This window comes from Anopheles stephensi, chromosome 3 (genome assembly GCF_013141755.1).
Source record: "Anopheles stephensi strain Indian chromosome 3, UCI_ANSTEP_V1.0, whole genome shotgun sequence".
NCBI lineage: Eukaryota > Metazoa > Arthropoda > Insecta > Diptera > Culicidae > Anopheles > Anopheles stephensi.
Genome location: NC_050203.1, coordinates 85,783,455 through 85,794,887, shown reverse-complemented (window position 1 = coordinate 85,794,887; position 11,433 = coordinate 85,783,455). Strand labels below are relative to the sequence as shown.

The following is an 11,433-nucleotide window of genomic DNA, read 5'->3' as shown; positions in this document are numbered from 1 at the left end:
TCCGCATGGTCGTCGATTTTAATTATTATTTTATTTGAATTGACGGGTTTTCTTTTAATTCCTTTTAAAAATAAATATTTTATATTAGCTTCACATTGTGTAGAGTAAAGCGCAAACAAAATGTAACGATTATTAATTACACTACTACAGATAACTCTGTTATTAAAACGCTTTCAAATCCTATGTCCTAGAAGCATTCTACAACTAACTTTCTCATGTACTAGCGAATCTTGCGAGTCGAGGCTGCGTGAATCGTTTTGGCACGAAACGATCACAGGGCAAATTGATGCATAATCATACTACTTTTTACATTTACGATAAGTTACGTTTCGGATAACAGTAATGCTCGCGGCAGAAAAAGTATACGACACACAATTCTTTTGGTTTTAAAATTTAAGTAACAACTCCCACCTGCTTGCTACCGGGGCACGGGGAAGGAAAACTTTGGGTTTACGGTTTATTTCTATACACAAGCTTCTTTTTCCGACCATCAGACACATCTCTCTGGGTGGAGGAATCATTGGGAAATCTCGGATTCACAGTTCTCTGCCAGTTTCTTCTGATAAATAGTTCTTTTACAAAGGAAGGAAACAAATTAAAACTTCGGTCGAGCTATTCTCTCTCGCACACACACACGGATGCATTGCTATACAAAACTCCTACTTCTTTTCTATGCCGGGATAAGTAACGTTTGGACAAATGGCGCATTGGCCGATGCGCGTTCGCTATAAGCGTCAAAAATAAAATAAGCGTCACTAAATAGTAATTAAAATAAACTGGGAATACAATAAACATACAACGAAATTAACAACGATGCACGACGGAATTGGATACCTTCTTGGCTAGAGCACGCGCTTGAGATGATGGCTATTATTCTTCTGGTGTGGTAACAAAAAAAAAAACCCGAAAAACGCTAAAAGGGACAGACTAGACGCCCCGTCCTTCGCACGCTCACGTCTGCTTAATGATGTGTCGCGAGATTAGATCGGTCACTTCGCTCGCGTTCGGTATGAGGAACCGATCCATATCCGTAATGACCAGGTTTTCCTCCTCCGGATAGCCGTACTTGAACGTGATCAGATCCCGATGGCGTTTTTTGGCCGTTATCTTCACGATGCTCTGCAGCAACCGGCGTACGATGATACGTGCCCGATCTCGCTGCGTTTCTAGCTCGCGCAGTACGATCATGTGGGTCGCGGTCACTAGCAGGTAGCTGTCGTACATGTACCCGTTCAGATGTACCTCCTGACATTTGAAATATCGTATCACGTCCGGCCCTTTCAGGAAGCTCTGTATCGAAACGATCTCTTGCGCACCGGGATCGGCCTGCTGCTGCTGCTGGGCGTTTGTTTTCGAGCCACGCGCTACCGAGGAAGATTCGCTGGCGGCCGAGTTGAGCTCATCATCGTCTTCGTGGTCTTCGCCGATGCTGAACACTGGCGGTACGTTCCGGTATCGCTTCCCATTGCGATCGTTGCGGGAAACGTGTTTCTCTGCACCGTTTCCGGTACGGCTCGTTCCCGGTTCGGTTGCGTTCGGGTTGGAAATGTAATCGATCAGCTTTTCCTTCACTTCGGCCGACTTGGTTTTCATCGCCAGGGACAGTTTGCTGAACAGATCGATCGTGGACTTTCGATCGCCAGCACCATTGCCGTTTGCCGTACTATGATTTCCGGATCGTTGTGACGCTCGTTTGAGACTGTTTGTGGCACTGCTGCTAGCACTGTTGGCACCGCTCGGGAGCGATTTCTGGATGTTGTTGTTTCCGCTTCCCTTTGGCCCACCGTACCGTAGTTGTTCCTTGTTGCACAGCAAGCACTTGAGTGGATCATGATCCTCCAAACAGTCGACCATACTCTCACCGAAGTATTCGTGTATCGCTTCGTATCCACCGGTCAGCAGCGATACGTATTTGGTATTTTTCTGCAGAAACGATGCCACCACCATGTGTGTGTACTGATCCTCCTCGAGCCGCCCGGACCCCAGGAAGCACAGATGCTCTCCGCCCGCATTGGAATTAGCATCGATCGCATTGCGCTGTGAGCGAAGCAATCCTTGCACCGCCGTTTGGAATGCTTCCGGTTCCTGCAGCATCAGATTGCTGTCCAGATGGAACGCCGTCGAAAGGTGTCCCGAATTGTACTGTTCCGCCGGACGGCAATCGACCAGAAAGAAGCGTACTGCTTCCGGGTGTGGATTTATCAGCGATGCGTTCTCAATCAGCTCGTTCACCGACACCGGCAGACAGAGGGCCTGCGAGACGACCGATCCTTCCGGCTTGCCGGATCCTCGCTGAGCACCAAACAACACCTGGAGTAGATCGCGCTTGAATGAGGCGGGCGTTTTCACGGAGTAATACTGTGCGAGCGAACAGAAATCGAGCACATCGTCCGCCTCGATGTTGCAGGGCATGTTGACTAGAAAGCTGATCAGTTCCTCCTTCGTGGAACCCTTCATCGTCAGTATCTGATCACGTTGGTTGATCAGCACGATCAGGCTGAGGAAGAACACCAGGAACGGATCCGACTGTTGAAAGTACAGGTCCCACATGGACAGCACGACCGGGAGCGTGCAGGTCGAGGCAAACAGTGTCTGGAACCAGCCCATCGCATAGCAATCCGGCGTTATGCGCTTCGTGTCCAGTATGGTGCACAGTTCCGGATCGTGGTAAAGCAGCAGCAACCGGAACACGTTAAACACGGTCCCATTTTTCATGCAGCCCTTTGGAATGTACGTATCACGGATAGCTTCAAACAGGTTGTACGTATCCGACCGGATCAGCTTGAGCGAGAGCAGTGGCAACATCAACTCCACCCAACCATTGTTTGCCTCGTACACAAGGTTGCGGTTTTTACAGTAAAAGGTAAGTATCGATTCGAGGTCACAAACGACCGACACCTTGTCCTCATCCTCATTTCCGAGCTTGCTGACAAATTCCTCACAATCCGACCGCAGCTGCGCCTGGAAGGGTAGGTCGTAGATCTCGTTGAACTGTGCCAGCTGGTCCGGTTTGTTGCGCACCCCGAGACACACCTGCCACACATCGAGCCGTAGCGCTTCGGGGAGTGCCTTTCCGTGGCATATTGCATAAATGTCGTCCACCGTGCAATCATCCTGGAGGGCCGATTCGAGCTCGATCAACCTGCAGGGGGAGTGTGAAAATGGGCGAGATGACGAAAGCAAACACGAACACGCAATCAGAAAAAGGTGTCAGCCAGCCCAAGACACAGCGAATGAGTCAAGAAGCGAGCGAAAGGGGAACCTTGCTTGCTTATCATCCGCTTATCAGACTACGAAACTTCGCTCACTGTACCGTGACGTCGTTTTCTTACCACAGTCCGCCGTCCTCCATCGTCGTGCCGTACACACGGTGGGTGGGTGGGTGGGTTGGCCTTTGGGCAATACGGTACAGAGCAGAACGCTTTCACGGCAACCGAATGTGGATGTTGTTGTTCCGACCAGATTCCTCCGCCTTGGGTGTCTCTCATACGGTGACACGTAGAAATGATGTCTTCATCGTTAGACGGTTACTTTAAAACGATTCTTACTTTATAGCAATTAAAAAGTACGAAACAGCGGGTTGTTATTTAGCTCCGATTTAATTGTAATTGACTTCACTTTCAGCACAGCAAAATAAGTGCCAACAAATTTCGTTTTCTGCTTGTGACAAATTGGTCTGACGTTGCTGTCAAAAGCGGAATTTAACAGGCAGGGTTCGTGTGCCAAGCTCACGCGCACAGTGGTCGAGCCAACGCTGCTGCTGATCCTACATCCAATTTTCAGCGACTTTGTTTACATAAACAGAAGCATTTATTTAGAATACGCGATTCTTTATGAGAATTAGCTCGATGTAATTATTTAAATTATCAAATTTATCGACTCATCCCTTCCAACCAAAGAAAACCACAACTTTAGCCGAAGCTTCATAAACATCACTTTTCCGTGAGCTTTTCCGAAGATCTAAAAATATCCTTCGTACCATATGCGTTACGACGTGAAGCTCGCTGCCCGTTATCAATTGCGTATTGCGCGCGTCTGTGTGAGTGCTCCGGAAAAGTATATATCGAAAGGAACATGTGCCGGGAAAAATCAGTTGAACGGTGTTTTCCCACCAGTTGACTTCGAACTCTGTCGGAGACACCTGAGTGTGACTCCGCCGTGTTAGTAGACCAGCCAGTCAGAAGTGTACATGCTCAGTATTTCCCACCCAGCCAGCGGCCAGGACACACGTTCGTTCTATTCGGGGGGTGAAGAATAGGATAAAAGTGAATTTTACATGTGAGCAGTTTTGCAAGTGCAATTATCAGGACTTATTCTCTGTTTCGTTTCATATTTGTTAGTTAGTTAGTTAGTCCTTTCCGTTAAACTTCGATTTTAGAGTAGTAATTGTTGGTTTATCATTTTCAACAAGTATTCCGTTTGTTTTTGTAATTCTAAATTGCATTTTCTCTGTATCTTCGTCGTCCACCGTACTCCGTGGGCTAGGGTGAAGCGTGAAAAGTGTAAGTGCTGTGCAAAGGTTTTACCGGGTTTTCGTTTGAACTGATGGGACCGACCGCCAAAGCGAACCTGGCCCTCGGCCAAGTGGTGGCGACGGCACTAGCAATCCTGGTTTCGCTGGCCATGGTCGATGCCGTACCGACGTCGGTGTTGGCGGAAGCCTCCAAGGAAGGCAACGGAGGTAAGTTGAGAGCGCGCCGGCCAGACCGGGCGGATAAATTATCACTTTTCCCATAATGTAATAATTGAAAGCGACGGCAAAATGACACTGTTGGAATAATATTTGCATTTCACGGCACGGTGGGGACACACGGTTGGGGAAAGGTTGTTCCAGTTCGGTGTGAGCGGAGTAGATGATGATAAGAAAATAACACAGTTTTCAGCGAAACAACGAGCGGCATGTTTTCGCAACAATCCACTACAGAAAATTGCATTTTCACGCGTTTGTTAGGATGGCTCACTGGTGTTGACCTGTTGGCTTCAGCTATGGGGTAGTTTGGAGGAGGACTCTTGTCCATATCCTGCTCGTACGTTCGTCTATGGTGCAAGCAGAAGAAGTCCGGTTCCTCCACAGTCTCACGTGTGTGTTTGTGTCCCCGTTTGGTTTCCCACTTGACCACGTGTGAAATCTTGAAAGCAAATGAAGAAACGGAAACGGTATCACATTTTACCCGTCGCAACAACGTCCTTATCTCCATGGTTCTTCTGGCTGTATCGTGACACTTTGACTCGGCTTACATTAGTCGACGGCACAACCTGTCACCTGACGGCCAGTTTTGTCGGCAGCCAGATGGTCGGTAGAAGCATATGGGGAACTTCGCAATCCATCCATGTGAGTGATGATGTTCCAGGAAAGAGCGGAAACTATTGGTACGAGAAAGAGTGTCCTGTCTTGTGCTAAAAACACATCTCTTGGCGTTGGTAGGTCAGTGAGTCCTGCTTTTCCGACTACCACACTCATCAAACTCGCCATTTGCTTTCTACGTAAAGTCAGAAATGGAAATTCCTCATCCAACCCAATTCCCGCCATATGCAGGACACTCTCGTGGTGGTGTAAACAGAGGAAATTACAATCAGCCCAAAATTCCATCGCGGTTTGGTAAACTCAATTACGGTTCACGGTTCACTCTGGCCGACCGGCCTGGTAACTTCCAATTCGCCGTAGGCTTCGGTGTACGAAATAAGGCTTTTTTTTGGCTCTGCTCCGTTGAACCGTTCGGCCAATCAGTGTTGTGGGCGAGATTGAGCAGATTATGCCATAGAACCATAACGCCAAAGTGCATGCCTGCAGTGGTCGGTTCTTATTTTATTCACTTTTTGCTAGTTGGTAGGAGAGCACCGGAAAAGGAAACATATTAGCTTGAGGTTGGACGATAGACGATTCGACGTGGTTCGTGGTTTATGACGTTGACCGTCGTACGGCAGGTTATCCCCGGGTATCGGACCGAAACCCGTTGGACCGTAATGATTCACCGCACAGAATCTATAAACGTGAAGAATTATCCATCGCTGTGTGGCGGGAAGGACTCAACGATCCGGTCACTTTACGACACCGTTCGAGATGCACGGGATAGGGATACTCGCGACCTACACACACACACCCATACGGACAGAGACGATCCTAACAACAGGTTGCTAGCAGCTTCATTTCATCACCGCTTGCGTAAAGCAAGGATAAAGCGCAGAGGGGAAGCAGACAAAAAAGTAATGAAATAATAAAATTTAATTTACGATACTTCGTTCCGGTTTTCGTTAATGGACATCAGATTGTTTCCATCCTTCAAACCGTGGAGTGGAACCGGTGGCAAACTTATCGCCGAGTCCTGGGTGCTGAGTAGTTAACGGTCAAATCCCGGGGCTGATGTTACTGATGGTTGGAACTTGTGAAGTGCTCACATGAAGTCGGTGAAGGGACATTCCGAGAATGAAATTCGAGTGATGTGAACAGGGATATTATGAATGTTTAGAACGAAAAAATGTGAAACTGTCTTTGGGATGATAACAATCCGAGCGCTCCACATGTATTAGATTGGACCGGATGTCATATCCTGCTGCAAATGCGTCAAAAATTCAGTCCCGGACAATCTCATGCACAACATACGTGATACGTGTAAAACTCAAGTTTACACAATGATAGGGGTTACTGTACGAGCGCAAGACGTATCGGTGCGTAGTCCACCGACGTAGCCGTCTTGTTTCGAGTGGCTGCCATTTGACCTGCATCCGAACACCTGAGTCCGTTTTTCGCCCGAGCGTCCGTTGGTTGTGTTTGTTTAGGATGAATCCACCACCACAAACAAGTGGCTCTCGTATCGCGCATCGCATCATGAGCACAATTTAATTGCAGATGAAACTGCCGTGCCATAAGTTCGAGAGCCAAGCCAGGACATCGGGGCCGTACTCAACTCTTAAAGTACTCTAAACCCCGAACATGCTTCAGATTAAGTTTATTTCAACATTCGCTTCATCTCATTATAATTACGATTGTTCTGATTCGGATTCACTCAGTTCTCGGGTAATGTTGACCTCTCCACCACAGATCATGCTCAGCTGCATTTGAGCCAGTGAGATGTAGTTGCGGAAGGCAATCTCTGTATCGGTCATGCATCCGATGTAACTGTTCCGGATCGTCGTCAAGTTGGCAACGAGTCCGTCCTTCTGCACCTGCAGCTTCTCTGCCAATGGGGAACTGTTTCCTCGCAGATCGGTCTCTTTTTGCCTCAGCTTGGCCACAATGTTGTCAGGTGTGTAGAACACGTTCTCACCACGAAAAACATCCAGCAGCGTTACGTTGGTGGCCGTCTGTTCCAACGCTCCAATACTACCGTAGTAAGACAGTACGACCTCACCCAGAGCTTCGTCGGCCGCATTAATGCACTGTGTGTAGCCCACGCCGATCACGTTGACAGTTTCGTTGGCAGCGGTGGCTATGAACTGCATGCACTGCTCATCCGCTACGGATGTGTTCTGTGCGCCGATCATATCGATCAGCTGATCTTCCTGCAGTGTGATGGACATGACGAACGTTTGCTTCGCCAGTGCAATGTCGGAGTGAAATTCCGCTATCGCGTCGGTGCCTTCGCGTTCCAGCGTAAATATTTGCTCCTGATCTGCATCTAGCGTCGCCAGATATCGCGGCACGATCTGCTTAAACGTGTCGATCACCTCAATGGCACCGGGACGAGCAGCATTGCTCGCTCCAACCACTGCCAGTACTACCAGAACGAGTAACTTCATCCTTTAAACTATCGGCCTTTGGGCTACTGAAAAACGAAACGGTCAAACGAACACTGGCCCCGAGGGTAGCTTAAATACCGCTAAATATGTAACTCCCCGGCCTACGGTTCAAGGCTTTAAACCATTTTTTGTTGTTCTTTGTTTTTCTCACGATGACGGGTAAGATAAGATTAGTCCATGCCGGACATGCAAAAACGGAAGGATTTATCTCCGCGAACGGGATGTTCGGATTAAGACGCTTGTGTCAACAATCGTGGCTGGTCTTCTTGGGAGGCCTTGGATTGATTCAGACAGTACATTTTTATAGTGCGCTCCGAAAATTGTCCTCACACTTACAGTTTAAAAAGGAATCAGAGTAATTATGTTCAAAATGGTGTCGATTAGAAGGTGGAGATATCGCCTAGATCCCATTTCGCCTTATTTAATCTAATTGGCCAACTGGCCTTGGATGTAACTCAAATGATATCAATAGGCAAATCTATGAAATCCAGTAACATTTCTGAAGTCATCAAAATATTTAAAGGTGAATCAAATTTTATCAACTCCCTGTCTACCACACAGCAAACCAGTCAGAAAATGTCAACATAATTTTGAAAAGAATTTCAGTATGTATGAATTCAACATTTATTAATAATTGCCTAACATTGTACATCGTGTACATTGTGGCCTCTTCGGTGCAATTTTTCAGCTTCCCTGTTCATAAACCTTACTACGGTTCCGCATGTTACCAGGCTCTACTTTCTAGGGTCGCACCGCAAATCATCGTCATCTGCATCTCGCACATGGTCAATCCTTGCCGGAGCAGATCAAACGCATTGTACATGCATACATTGTAGTTGTCCTGGATGAGTCTAAGATTGGCGTACACGGCGTTCACCATAACTGCTGCACTGTCCTCCGATAGTGTTGCGTTGCTGTTCTGCAGCAGCTCCAGCTTGGCATTCAGCTTCTCCACGATAGGTTGCGGGCTGTGGAACACATTGTGTCCCTGGAACACGTCCAGAATGCGCAACCAAGTTACCTGCTGCTCTATACCGTTCACCTGACCGTAGTACTCTTCAATCCTTCTGTTGATTGCATCGTCCGCTGCGTTGATACAGTTGGTAAAGGACACACCAGCCAGGTTGACGTTCATCTCGCTGCTAGTGTTCACGAAGCGCAGACACAGTGCGTCCGCCTTGGTTTGCACGGTCATCTGCTGCTGGATGTAGTCTTCGCGGTCGATTACCTTCTGCACAATTTCCTCCTTCTTCACAATGATTGCTAGATGCAGATCGGCCAGTTGTTTCGTGACGTTGCTCTTGAGGGTCGTGAGCACGGTTTGTCCTTCGACCAGGCTCGATTTGTAGAGCGGTAGCAGCTGCTTGAAGGTTGTGATGACGTTTTCCGTTTCGGGACGACCGGCGGCAACGATGCCGACGATGGCCACCAGCAGCACGAAGAAACTCTTCATGGTTTAAAGTGTTTGGGCGTTGGGATGATCTTCAAACTGGATAAGCAGACCAACCGGGGAAGATCTTTTATACCGCATACCGGCACTGTGTGATACACTGTTTACACTAGATTATCATTTCTGGACGCTTGTTAGCTAACACAGTCATTATCTGTTTTTGTGTAGCAGGAACCGAAATACCTGAGCAAAGATTTATCTGCTCCAGCCAGGAATCTTCCGGTGTTTGGTTTGTTCCGCCTGTCATGTGCCATGTTTTTTTGAGAGAATGCAGAAACAGCTTTTCCTGGCAGTTGAAGACGGAATTTAAATTGCGTCACCGGAAGTATTGTGGAAAGTCTTACAATTTAAAAATTTCGTCTAATAACAATCGAATATAATATGATTCCATGTAGTGATTTGAGTGCGAGACGGTTTAAAGCTTTACTAGTGATGGCTTTCATAGAGCGGCCAAATAGTTTAGCTGGTAGCGCTCCACTCTGCAACACCGACGACTGTTCTGGGATCAAATCTCTGAACTTTTCAATACGCACCGACTGATTATTCTGATACGGAGGGGGGTCATTCAAGAAGCGCAAAGATTGTCTATCATCCAACAAGGGGGTAAAAGCAGTACGCCAATACTCTGACACCGGTGTGTTGCTTTCGGTCCCGATTTGTTCAGACATACAGGACCATGGTAGTTTTTTTGTCCACTTTATTTATAAAAAATCTTTAGTAACATTACAACGAATACGTTCAATAATTTACGATATATTTCAATGAATAAACAAGAGCTCACGATCTTTATTGGCTTCACATCATTGGCTCTTACTGCTGCTTTTTCGCACACACAAGATGGTACTGCTGCGTGGTACCATCCAGCGCCTTATCCAGTACACTCCGTGCCGTCGTCATGCACTCCACAAACTGATCCTTCACTTCGTCCAACTCATCACGAATATCCTTCACCGATTCCGAACTCAACGACGGTAGCTTCAGGGTGGCACGCATCCGCTCCTGCAGCTTGCTTCGAATGCGTGCCGGATCGACGAAGATGTTCTCGCCCCGGAACGCGTTCAGCACATTGGCCTGATCGTACTGGTCGCGCGTGACAGCTCCATCCGTAGCATCCGACAGCTTCTCGAACAACGCATCGTCCACCTGGTTCAGGCAGGAGGTGTACGATACACCGGCCAGGTTCAGCATCAGTCCCGTCTTCTGGCGGATAAAGTCGACACAGAGTGGCCCGCTTGCCTGTGCCTCGGCGGTGGTCAGTTCCTGCAGGATCGACGACTCGCCTTGGATGGACGAGCGCACGTACTCTTCCTCAGCGAGCAGCAGCTCTGACTGTACGAGCGATACGAAATCATCTTCAGCTCCAAACAGCCGTCCACCCTTCTTGACGCGCTTCAGCTGTGTGAACAGATTGAGCGCCTCATCACGATCAGCTACGATGGTCTGCGGTAGGAAGGATGATCATGAAACGGATCCACTTTCAGGCGGGGCAAAGCAAGCAACACTCGAAACAAAACTCACCGAAATAGCCACCGACAGCAGTGCTAGCACGAGCAGTGCCTTCATTTTTCCTTTTACTCAGTTCGCTTCGGGATTTACCAGGTTCTAGAGAGGGCGTGGTGACTTCTGCCTTCACCAGACAGCAGTAAACGAATGAACCAGCGGCCGGCTACGGCGGAACGTTTTATATTGTTTGCGAATCCTACTCCTGTATGGGGGCTTTTTTATTATTTCACTTGACTATCTTGAGCAGTCAAGTTCAAGTGATCAACAGCACAGCGCCCTTATCGCGCGGGCTGGTGCTATCGTTTGCGAGGCAGAATTAAGAAAGCCACGATAAGCAACCCCGTTCGAGCCAGATCCGTGCGACAAGTAGTGAATGGATCGGAAGTACACCGTTTTCGGCACGGGGGTCGGGGATAAATGTGTACTTGAAGAAGGGTATTTTTCTTGCTTCTGCGCTACTGAGGCCGCTCCAGGGCGTCTCAAGACAAACAACGCACAGTCACACACACCCGAACGAATCGTATGCAAAGTTGATCGATAGACAGCGGAAGACAACGCTCAATCAAACGATGTGTGGTGGAATGTTTTATTTATATGGATTGGTATAACATTAAACTGCACTTTTGGATGGAATGCATGATGTCATTCTTCTTCTTCTTCTGTGGCACTACAACCTCGAGAGGTCTCGGCCTGCCATTTCTGGCTTTCTGTGACTTAATTTTACCCGTAGAAAAGTAGTCAGC

The 11,433-nt window shown here is 47.9% G+C and overlaps 4 protein-coding genes across 5 annotated transcripts in view; 1 reads left to right on the top strand and 3 right to left on the bottom strand.

Moving 5' to 3' along the window:
• Nucleotides 1–378: 378 nt before the first annotated feature.
• On the bottom strand, nucleotides 379–3,685 carry LOC118513925 (TBC1 domain family member 23). Its single transcript, XM_036060293.1, has 2 exons — nucleotides 3,333–3,685; nucleotides 379–3,142 (listed from the first exon to the last, which is right to left on the bottom strand). Exons 1-2 carry the CDS (start codon nucleotides 3,350–3,352, stop codon nucleotides 952–954), a joined length of 2,211 nt encoding a protein of 736 aa, XP_035916186.1. The 5' UTR covers nucleotides 3,353–3,685; the 3' UTR covers nucleotides 379–951.
• Nucleotides 3,686–4,084: 399 nt separating this feature from the next.
• LOC118513953 overlaps nucleotides 4,085–11,433 on the top strand; it is a 29,773-nt gene continuing 22,424 nt past the window's right edge. Inside the window, exons 1-2 of one of the 2 annotated variants that reach the window (XM_036060348.1) lie at nucleotides 4,085–4,278; nucleotides 4,486–4,681. In XM_036060348.1, coding sequence (XP_035916241.1) covers nucleotides 4,546–4,681 — 136 coding nt within the window. In that variant the 5' untranslated portion in view covers nucleotides 4,085–4,278; nucleotides 4,486–4,545. The remainder of the gene's footprint in view (nucleotides 4,279–4,485; nucleotides 4,682–11,433) is intronic. The other variant, XM_036060349.1, reaches the window with a different exon arrangement.
• LOC118513972 lies at nucleotides 6,931–7,801 on the bottom strand. Its single transcript, XM_036060396.1, has one exon. It carries the CDS (start codon nucleotides 7,735–7,737, stop codon nucleotides 6,979–6,981), a length of 759 nt encoding a protein of 252 aa, XP_035916289.1. The 5' UTR covers nucleotides 7,738–7,801; the 3' UTR covers nucleotides 6,931–6,978.
• Nucleotides 9,868–11,012, bottom strand: LOC118513974. The gene is made up of 2 exons (XM_036060399.1): nucleotides 10,706–11,012; nucleotides 9,868–10,627 (listed from the first exon to the last, which is right to left on the bottom strand). Exons 1-2 carry the CDS (start codon nucleotides 10,748–10,750, stop codon nucleotides 9,998–10,000), a joined length of 675 nt encoding a protein of 224 aa, XP_035916292.1. The 5' UTR covers nucleotides 10,751–11,012; the 3' UTR covers nucleotides 9,868–9,997.